This window comes from Pterocles gutturalis, unplaced genomic scaffold, assembly GCF_000699245.1.
Source record: "Pterocles gutturalis isolate BGI_N339 unplaced genomic scaffold, ASM69924v1 scaffold4123, whole genome shotgun sequence".
NCBI lineage: Eukaryota > Metazoa > Chordata > Aves > Pterocliformes > Pteroclidae > Pterocles > Pterocles gutturalis.
Window position 1 is genome coordinate 15919 of NW_010122748.1, and position 11141 is coordinate 27059.

Below are 11141 nucleotides of genomic sequence, written 5' to 3' on the forward strand. Positions count from 1 at the left end.
GTCGCACTTTACAGCGGCAATGTAACAACGGTAAACGTTAGACAATAAACTTATTTAATTAAGCTCTCTCCTGTGTCTTATCTGTGTAAGATACAATTCATGGGCAGTTTTTGATCATTTCTAACATGCTTTGTTAGCGAGGTAGGTTTGGAAGGCTCCCTTTTTTATCTTTATTCTTTCTCTTTCTAAAAGATAATTCTGACCAGTTTTTAGAAGCTGTAATTAAAAAAAAAAAATCTCAAGATTCTTCCCCTTAAAATCAGAGTTTTTATGGTCAGCTGTAATCAACTTCTTCCCTTTGATTTCACATTTTGATCTCTTCTGTCTTCTCTCATGCTTAACTTGAAAGTGACTGTGTTGTTTGTGAAGGTAAGAAAATCCTAATCAAGTTTTCTCCATTTCTAAGCTAGGAAAGTCTTCCTTATTATGCATGCTCATCCAAATTGTTTTCCGTGGCAAGCCTTTGATATTAGCAGATGCTTATTACAACTCTTAGATCCCAACGTTTAAGCAGAAGTAGTCGCCTCTGTGCAGATACACTGAAGGTTTGTTTGACAAAAGATTTCCCTAGAAATTAGACTGAACCAAGGTGCTGCCTGGGTCCATGGATGTGTCTGAGGGATGCTGCAAGGCTGCACCATCTCAGGGTGTGTAGGTAAGCCCATCCCTTAAACAGAATCCCCTGGCTGGGTCCTACACCGTGCTGGTGTGCACCAGTGGATGTGTTTTTGTTGTTGGCATCATCATTATCCAACTCTGTATTTTCTTAGCTCAAACCAATTTTCTCTTTCTAGATACTTTGGTTAGGACTGGGAGATGGAAATATCACCTTCAGGTCTAAAGCATAGAAGGAAGTTCCTGAAACTGCAGTTTCAAACGCTGCAGCCAGAGCATGCACAGTGTCCCTGCTCCTACTGCAGAAAATTACGGCAGTTGTTTAAATGATGGTGCTTGGGCGTGGGGACAGGACAGAAGCATGCTCTTCCTGTCTTCCTCGTTTTGAACAGGTGGTGGTACAACACCAACTACAGTTACTCAAGCATCTTCCGTATGCTGAAACGTAAGCGCAATGAGGAATATAGTGAGAAACAAACCATTCTGAAAATTAAACAGCATTTTTATTATGATTATTCTGTTAAGGCTTAATAGACCGAGAAGTTAGAAGGAATGCTTTTTGTCAGCTACATAATTCCAGATAAAAATATCACAATGATTCCTACAAATACCTTTTTTTTTGCTCTACAAGTAAAACAAAGGACCTTTACTACAAGAAGAGTTGTACTTCTAAGCGATCTGAACTGGGCAGTTTTCAACTACATTTCTCATCGTCCAGTTTTAGAACTTCATAAAAGGAACCTGGAGCGGTTTTTCTGCTGCATGCTTCAGGGCCAATGCGTAAGTATAAACCCTAGCATCCACTGCAATGTGTTCTTCTGCTACGAGTTCTGGAGAAAAAAAAAAAAAGAAAAGTAAGAGATGCTGTTAAAACTTCGGTATGTTAAATTTAAGTCCTTTACTGAAAGGAAGACGTATGGCATTCCACATGAATACATAATGCTAACACCTAATGCTGTAGCTGTCACCTGGCCAAGTCTCTCAGAGCTTTTTGTTTAAGGTACAATATTCTAGGATGAGAAATGCCATGAGGAGCTGTGAGAAGAGAAGCTAATGGCTTCTTGAAGCTCACATTAGTGCATTGAATGTGTCAGAAAGCTCTTACCATCAATTCTTTGCAGTAAATCGTTCTTTGGAAGTGAAATAACTTCCACAAATTCTAGGAAAAAAGAAAAAAAAATTAAGCACTGTTAAATTAGTGAATAGTAGAGGAGGTTTACCTCAGTGTCCTGTTTCTTACAATTCAGAAGGGGAAACAAACTGGCTTAATGGTCATCGCCATCCAAAACCTGTGAGCCTTCATGGGTCAGAAAAAGGCCAACTAATGGGGAAAGGAAGTGACTGGGGTCATTAAGAAAAAAAAAAAAAAAAAAAGGTTTGGCAGAAAGAAACTGGGAAAGAGCTGGGAAAAACAGTGTAGCCAACAGCTACGGAGGATCAGAATCCTTCCAAAAGGCACCTTCTCCCTTCTGAGAATAGAAAATACACAGTCGATGTGGACTTTGGTTTGGTTTATACCTGTATGGTAATACAGGATTGCTGATGTGTTTGAAAACCAAAACAGCACAAAGACAAAGGGTTTGTTCTTGATGAATTTGTGTTGGTTTGCACCTCCCCGTCTGTCTCAATTAGTTGGCTTGATCTACAGTAACTTGTATTTCCTGGGATGCTGGTGCTATCGGTGCAATACTTGAAGATTATTGGGGTGAAAATGCCCCACAGGAATTTTCATGTCTAGGCCAAAGCCAATCTCACGCATGTTTGATTAGGGTCAGGAGATTAACCAAGCCAAATTAAAAACAGTTTTAACTGACATTTTCTAAGTAAAACTTGCCATACAAATATCACACTTGACCTTACTGTCACTGTGAGCACAGCTACATAACGTACCTCCATCATCTGCAAGTAAAAAAAAAAAAAAAAAAGTAGTAAATTAAGAATTTCAAGATACACTTGAGTTTACAACTAAAAAGCATTTTCATAGCTGACTGATCATGAGTGACACTGTCATTACATCCAGGGCCAAGCCACAACTAAGAGGAATATCGAGGTTCACAAGTGCTTATGGCCCTCACTGAAGTCTGGCACCTACACTTCTTATTCTGGGTGTGCCAACACCTGACACTTTAACATCTAGGCCTCTCCAGTGAATTTAGCAAAGAAACACAGCTCTGCTTATCTAGACTGCAGGACATGATTTGAAGGATGTACAGCATCTAAATCAGCTGGGACAGAAGAGATGCAGGGGTAGGGGTAGTTCTTTTAAACACATTGTTCTGTTATCTTCTCAGAATTTTCAATAAATGGTACAAAACTCACCAAGTTTTTGCTTAGGTCTTGTATTTGCAGGGTCATCTCCGTTAATGGTGACACTCACAATGTGTGTTGTGCTGTTTGACACACCTGGGTCCAAGCAGAGAGCTGCCAACAAGCACATGTGGAGGTTAATTTTGCAACAGCAGAAGTCAGGGACCTCGATATTTTAAAAAAAGCTTTCACAGAAATGTATCTGATACAATAAGATAACATATATTTGGCATATGTTCATGCTGGAAGAGTTGTGAAAAGTTTGTTTTCACATGTTTTTTAAAGCAGTGTTTTTGTAACTCTCAGCTTTTACAGATTCCTTATAAGACTTGTTTTCAGCAACTAGGTTTACCTTCCATTCCATAGACTGAAGATAAAACTGTAAACTACAAATCCCTTACACACATCCTCAGCCTATTAGAGTCTAATTTTGCCACCACCTGCCTCCATCTCTCTCAGTCCCCAGCATGCAGTTGAACCCGATCATCAAGAGCCAAGTCTCAACTGTAATGACATTTACTTGAAATCATATGTAAGTTGCCTCACCTTTCTACCTACCTTCTCAAGTTTTATTTATGATCCTCGTTTTCCCTCCATTTTGTTTTAGGTAGGAAGCATTGGATTGGCAACAATCACGTTCCAAAGGATCTCTGGATTTACTCCAATTATTCTCTCCTTTCTTCTTGCCGGTTGGAGAACCTGAGTACTGTCACCTCCCCACAGCTGACATGAGGGTGAGCTCCACTCTGACTGCATCATGCAGCTATTTTTTCTACCTAAGTTCATGGATGTTGTTCACATTAAGTCCAGCCATTTAGACCTTTATACTAAAATGCCAAATCACAGCTTGAATAATTGGGCTTTGTGTAAAGGATCTTAATTAACAGCAAAGTTTTCCCCTATAGACATCAAACTCTTACTTTAGTCCTGTATGTTCAACAAGAGTTCAGCAACTGACTCGTCAAGTCTCATTGGTACACGGGATGCTACTCTCCGCTAATCTGCAAAGACTTTTCTGCATAGATTTTTCCTTTGGTTTAGAGCATTTTGTATCCATAAGACACAGAATTAGCTTTGGATTGGGAATAAAAAAAAAAAAAAGCAGCAAAGACCTGGAGTACATTCAACGACTTCCCCCTTGTACCCAGTTTCTTCCTCCAACTCTCGCAACGCGGCTCTTTCTGCAGTCTCATTTTCCTCAATGAGCCCTGGGGGATAAATAATAGACGAGCAATTAAGAAGTTAGCATTTAACCACACTACCCACCCCAAGATCTAATCCAGCTTTACGGAAGAGGTGAAACATCCTCACTACCCTGTTTTTACTGAGGTGCTAGGAAGGATTCCAGTTCCAGGATTCCTCATGCCGCTACCCATGTCTTCAGCTGATGGATTATCTCCAGAAGCACGCTGCCTTCCCAGGGAGTGGCATTAACATTCTCATAAGGGAAAGAAGCCAAATGCTTTGGATCTTACAGAAAGGAGGAGTGGAGGGAAATGTAATCTGCTACCAGACTACTGCGGAAAATGCCTCCAATCTGCTAAAATTAACTCTGCTTATTTTGTATTCTTCATTATATATTATTTTTGAATAGCCCACTGAGCTACAGAGACAACCACAGTTTTCCAGTCAGAGCTACTTCATGAAGGCTGACACTCCAAGCACATTTAAACTCACCTCACTCATTAAAATGTGACTCAATGTTTCAGTCACTTACCTGCAGGAAATTCCAAGCAATAGCCATTAATTGGAGGCCTGAACTGTTTCACTAGGACGATGCAGTCGTAGTGGAGAGTTCTCTGTAGTACCGCTAATACTGCTACACCTACAAGCAGTGACGGAAGACATGAGTACACAATATTTCGGTATAGCAGAAAGCGAGTACTTAGTGCTAGGTCTGGAAAGGAACCCAAGGACAGTTACTTTAAGCACTAAAAATGTTTAGATGCCTGCTCCAGAATCCTGAACTATGAATTTAAGCTCTTTAGATCATGCGCAGTGAGAGATAAAAGCTCAAACCTGGATCTTCAAAGTACCCCAGCAAGAGGGAGGCACACGTACCAAGCAAAACCAAGCCTTAGCCTGCCAGTATCTAGGGAAGGGCTCTCTCACCTGCAGAGAGCATTTGGAACCCCCTCCTACACTACTTTCACAGCTAAATCACGTCCTTCTTTTGCCCCAAAAGAATTGCATCCCTAGCCCCCAACAGCAGACCCAATTTACCAGCCTGTGAGCTACTCTGCATCAGGGTATCCATCATGTCTTTGAAATCACTCCATTATTCTAAAGTGGATACAGTGAACTTGGGAAAACACTCCTCCCAATAAGGTTCTGATTCTTCAGCGCGGAGGTTAGCACCTCCTCAGCACGGGCTTGCTCTGAGGTATAGCAAGCTCTGCTGAGCTATTTGTGCCAAATCCTCATTCATTCAGAAATAGATCGGCTCTAAGGCTGCACTGTGAGTCTATCAGAAGAACTTTCACAGGAAAAAATGCAAACAAAAAAAGTCACTGAGGTCTTACCATCAGCTGAAACACCCTTTTTGTTGCCAGTGCGTTTTACAGTTTCCCAAATTCTGTTTAACACAGAGAAAAGAACAAATGAATACATTAAAAGGAACAATATCAATTTTATTTGTAAGTCTTCTTCTACCCTTGCTACTTTCATTTCAAAGCAAAATATAACATCACACAGTGAGGCCCCATAGGAAAACAGCTGGCCTTAGGCAAGCTCTGTCATGTACTGGCACTATAAAATGTCTGTGGTATACTTTTGTTTCACCTACTTAAAGGAGGGAGAGAGAAAATGGTTAACTAATGATTGCTTAAGATCACTAAAAGTAAGAGAAAGACATAAATGATTGTCACAGAACAGGCAAGTCTTATAAAAGTGATCCTGGGAAAGTGCAAAATAAAACAATTTATATATAAAACATGTCAGATTTTGAAGGACAGTTCAAAGATCATGTGTATTTCTTTTTTACCTTGCTTTTGTGTAAGGTTTATAGTGTAATTTATTGTGAACTCTTAGCTCAGGTACTTGAGCGCACAAGGAGCACAGAGGCAAAGAATACCAAAGCTTCTCTCTCAAAATAAGCAGCGGGGTGAGTAAAAACCAAAAATCTACCAGCAATAAAATCACAAAAGCTCCAATCTTTGCCATTTTTTAAAAGGGTACTTTGCTGATGAACTGGGAGGCACTAGAAAAAGCAATCAGTACAGAATCTAATACATGAAGGGGAGGGAAGTAAAGCTGTGTTGTCACATCCAGATAAATACAGCAAAATTAAAGAATACAAAAGAATTGGACAGGTGTAATAATATACAAGACGACAGTAACTTGTCAATAGTATGCAAGATTCAGCACCACCAGCAGGAAAAAAGGAGTCCTAATGAAGAACCAGAAAAGCCACAGAGCAGACTCTGATCATCAGTCTAGTTGCATAGCCAGAACTTGCTTCTGCACAGCAGCTTCACAAGGCATGGGAAATGCAAGGTAAACCAGGGTCCAACGTGACAAAAAATAATTTAGGAGCCAAATTTGTTCCCACATGCTAGCACATCTGCAAGAATAAGATTTTTTTTTTTCTCTGAACACTACAAACTACAAAGGAATTGCACAATAAATAGACCTCATCTTGTGTTGAGTAATAGGTTTGTAATGCTCATATTCCCTAGCCTGGTGCTAGTCCGTACAATTGGGAATGTCATAGGAATCTGAAATGCCAGAGAGGCAGTTACCTGTGTTTACCAAAGGGATCCGTATAAGTTGTTTGTTCAAGCTTCAACCATTTTCCTTCTACAATTGTCTAAAAGAAAGAAATATTTGTTAAATACATTATAAGATTAATCCTAAAGATATTTGGGATAAGGAGAGAAAAAACACAACTTTTTCTGGTTTCTTTTGAATACAAAATCTCAGCATCAGAATACGTGCAGGAACATGCAACAACGCTCCTGTAGCTATTATGGAAAAAAATATTTACTCCAAGTTCTTGAATAGGAATAGAAAATAAGCCCAGTAATTTTTCTTAACATGACTTTTATAACCATGTTTCAATAAATTCAGTGGGATTTAATGTACTGGAAAGTCCCCATCCTTTTAGAAGGGTTTTGCAAAGGTGACATTTCAGCTGAAAAAGGGTCGCTGCTCTGCACAGACTTCGGCTACGCTGGTGATTACGAGTGCGCGCATATCAGAGAGCATGGCTGTTAACAGCTAAGCGTGCAAGACTGAAATCCAAACTATTTTGAAATTTTTCTTGCCATGATCTCAGACTGTGCCCTTGAGTAACTGCCATTTTCTGTAACTGTGAGCGGTGACACATACCTGCCCTTTTAGGATTCCTGAGAGCTGACGATTGAGTGCTTGGCATTAACATTATTACAAAATGTCTTTTCTGAGCTAAAAGAGTTTATTTGCCCTGTGATGTTTCCTCACCTTTTACATGATTCCTTTAAAAGGGAAAAATCCCTAGGTATTAGCTCAGCACTTTACTTCTAATGTAACTTGTATTTTAAGCTTTGCTAAAGGTACAGGCAGACAAGAAGCTTTTCTCCAGAATTTTGTATCAAGTTGGCCATAGGTCTTACATAAATCAGAAGAAATCAGTAAGGTGAACAAATCACTTCCTATTCTCTAATGAGAAACACTGCTGACAGCAATGGAGCAAGCACAAGCAAGGGAAAAAGAGGATCTGGGCAAAACCCCACAACATTAAATTGCAGCAAAGGATGAAGCCCGAGAGACCATTCATGTGGCTGGCAGACTCCAGCCCTCTAGTGCAGGACAAGCACCAAATAGGGCCTGTGTGGCTGTGTAGGTCTCGAACTTAAAACGGAGAGATTCACCACCTAAAACTACAATACAGTGAAATGAAATGTCGTATATGATGGAGCTGTAACTAGAGCACAGAAGCACAGTACAGCATCAGCTGGAGGCAGAAGGGAAATCAGAAGTGATTCAGGTGTCCACTAAATTGTAACTGAGCCAGATGAACTCATGTAATTCTTAAAATCTGTTCTTCAGACAATTATTCTGATAGGCAATTGGAATAACAATAGCACTCCTGTGGTTGTATATGTGGCTACACGTATTTTACATGTAGGAGTTTTGGCATTTATTTTGGAAAGCATCATATTTCCACTTAGCAGGAACTGGAAAAGGAGAGCTCTGTGTTCCCAAAAGGGCTTTCTAATGGCTTTGTGGTCACAAAAACAGCAGGAAAAGAGAAGATGAAGTATATTATGCTCATTACAGGTACAAGAAGTAATTCTGTTCAGAAGCATTCAGGTCTATTTTAAATAGCTCTGTATTCATGCCTAAATCACTGCAGAACTACACTAGAGGAAAATCCACAAGAGAAATGGATGAAAATCATGTTCCATTCGTTGTCCAAGGAGAGGAATAGATATACCTCAGTTAAGTAAACATAGCCAAATGTTTTGTGTTAATTAATTTTTTTTTGAACATTGCATAGAACACAAAGGACTAGATTATTGATCAGGGTCCCATATTGCTGCAGCACTCAACAGAACTGGCAGATTACTACCCTGTCACCAAGTTATTGTTTGCTAAGCAGAAAGGGGAGAATGTCTGAAATCACAACCACATCACTGTTCCCAGGAATCTTAGAGGAAAAAGAAATCCCTAGTTGGTAAGAAATTAGACCTATCCAAGCTCCAAAAAGACAAAATTAAAAAAAAAAAAAAAAAGAAAAAGTAGGTTTTATGCATCCAAAACAAACAATGTCAAAGTGTCTTTTTTTTAATCGGGTATTGTTAAGTACAGCTTTTGGCTTCTACTGTCATGGAGCAATAATTTAAAAAATACTCTAGGACATGTAGGATAAATATTCACAATTGAAGTGTTCCACAAGGCTCTAAAGTTAGGTGAAACTCTTGATGCTAATGGCCTACAGGGTGAGAAAATGGAAAGCTGCCAGGTTTCCCTAGAAGACAGAATTTTATTGTCATCCATGTCATCAGCTGCACAGTTAAAACCTGTGGAAGCTGGCCAAGAAGCATAACTTCTGCTTTGCTAAATCCCCTATTTAGGGCCTAAGGACACTTTCAAGGGTGTGTGTACTCACCACACTCAATTTTAGAATGAATTATTCTTATTGCTTTATCTGTTACTTTGATGGACACATAACATCTGCTTTTGCTTCCAACAGCCTGATTGTGGGTTCCCAGAAACAGTAAGAAGGAAATAAGATTAGCCACTACTTTAATCAAAGAAGATCTTCCACCACCAGACCACACAGTTACTGAAGAGTTACAGAATCATTTTCAATATAGGGGTTACTGGCAGAGGCACGGTAAATAATCTCCTGTATTAATCCCACAAAATGACTGAAAAAGCTAAATGGCTTACAATACGTAAAATCCAATTACAAACTTCAAATTACACCAAAGAGTAAAATATTCCAAATGAGAATAAGAAAGAGGGCTTATAAAAAAAAAAAAAAAAAAAGGATAAATTGAAAACGTTGCCTGCAAAAAACACAGGTCTTAATAGAAAACCCAAAAAGCTTACAAAAATGAAACCCTTTATGCTTGAGAAATATTCACACTAAAACACCACCCAAGGGGAAATGCCATAAATATACTCCAGCAATGTGAGTCTCTTCTTCCCTGAAAAAGTTTTGGACCTTGAAACCTAAAGAAATTACAACACCCTGTTCATTCCAAGGAAGGAACACTGGATGAAAGAATCTACATCTGTGTTACAACAAGAGCATGACACTGTTGCCAAACCTGCCTTTAACACCAAAGATGAGCTTTTAAACAATTCACTTAAAAGAGAACAGAAACAAATATAGGCAGTTTAAGTTAGGGTGAGAGCACCCAGAAGTATCTCCAAATTCCTTCCTCAGGACCTGGTATTTTCTTATTCTGTGAAGCTACAAGCACAGTATTTTTGGAAAAAATATCTTACTACCTCCTTACTAATGTCTTTAGAACAGCAGTTATCTAAATTCAAACCCTTTTAGAAAGCATTAAAGAAGGTACAATCCTAAATTTTACGGCAACCTGTAGTGGTTCATCCTAAAGGAACATAAAACAAGGCTGAGTTTCACAATCCACCAAGATCTGCAGTCTCTCAGAGGTATTGGCATTATTTCTGAACATTGAAAACAGCCTGAACAGACAAATCCAAAAAAAAGCAGCAGCTTAAAATAATGCATCACTGTAGATTTCTCTCTCCCTTGTGATTATTTCAACAAAGCGAAATGCCACCTTAAAAACTCTGACCAGCAGGAAGAAGTGCTCTGTCTATTGAAGAGGTTCTACAAGCATATGCACCATCTACAGCATTTCTTACTCTGCACTCACAAACATTCTGATCAGTCTCAAATAACTGTTACTTGTGTCAAAACCAAGCATGTCATACCTCTTCTTTGAGGACGAATTGTTTAGCAGTTTTTGGAACGTCGTTGGATGTCTCAGCTGCCATTTTCAGGAATGTCAGGGTTTCCTCCTCCTGTGCAAAGTCCAGATTACTATGAAACAAAGTCAATATTTGCTTTCAGAGTAAAGTTAAAAGGTTCGTTTCTGCATTCTAAATTAACAAACAAAAGTTGCTGGAGAAAGTTAGGGACATGTGCTGGCAAGAGCAATTCACATTTTCAGCTCCAACTGATGGTTTCAGAGTCAAATAATTCAAAGGAGAAACGGAAGTTTGGGTCAAATGCCTGACTCACATGGTTGTAATAGTCCTGCCAGCTGCCAACTAACTTATGCTGGCTGAAGACAACCTCCTTAACTATTCAAAGCTCAGACACATGCAGAGACAAAATCGATCCATTTTAGTCAAATTGTTACATTCTGATCTGGGTGACGTGCTCTTTCAACATAGCATTACCACTACAGGACTACACACTCCACTGTGACAGGGGAAACAAATCTTATACCCAGAGCACTTCAGGGGTAAAAATTGTCTGCTACTGAGAAAGAATCCAAACCAGAACCTGCCTCCACCTTACACTCATCACAAATGAACACATAAATGACTCAATCCTTCCCCAAAAAACAAGGTTAAAAAGTCACACATGTGTTGCAAGTGTAGGTAGCCCGTGGAGTTAGCGTGACCAAGGCACGTCAGTCTCTCTTACTGGGAATGATGTGGCTAACACCATGCAAAAGGCAGCTGAATATATGCCCAAAGCAAGGCTCTACACTGGCAGCTCAATGCCTCAGCCTGCATCCCAACACTCC

The 11141-nt window shown here is 39.5% G+C and overlaps 1 protein-coding gene across 1 annotated transcript; it reads right to left on the minus strand.

Moving 5' to 3' along the window:
- Positions 1–1096: 1096 nt before the first annotated feature.
- On the minus strand, positions 1097–10421 carry NUDT5 (nudix (nucleoside diphosphate linked moiety X)-type motif 5). Its single transcript, XM_010077608.1, has 9 exons — positions 10316–10421; positions 6663–6728; positions 5445–5497; positions 4640–4747; positions 4035–4130; positions 2935–3036; positions 2506–2514; positions 1721–1774; positions 1097–1445 (listed from the first exon to the last, which is right to left on the minus strand). The coding sequence occupies exons 1-9, from the start codon at positions 10378–10380 to the stop codon at positions 1336–1338; spliced, it is 663 nt and encodes a 220-aa protein (XP_010075910.1). The 5' UTR covers positions 10381–10421; the 3' UTR covers positions 1097–1335.
- Positions 10422–11141: the final 720 nt, after the last annotated feature.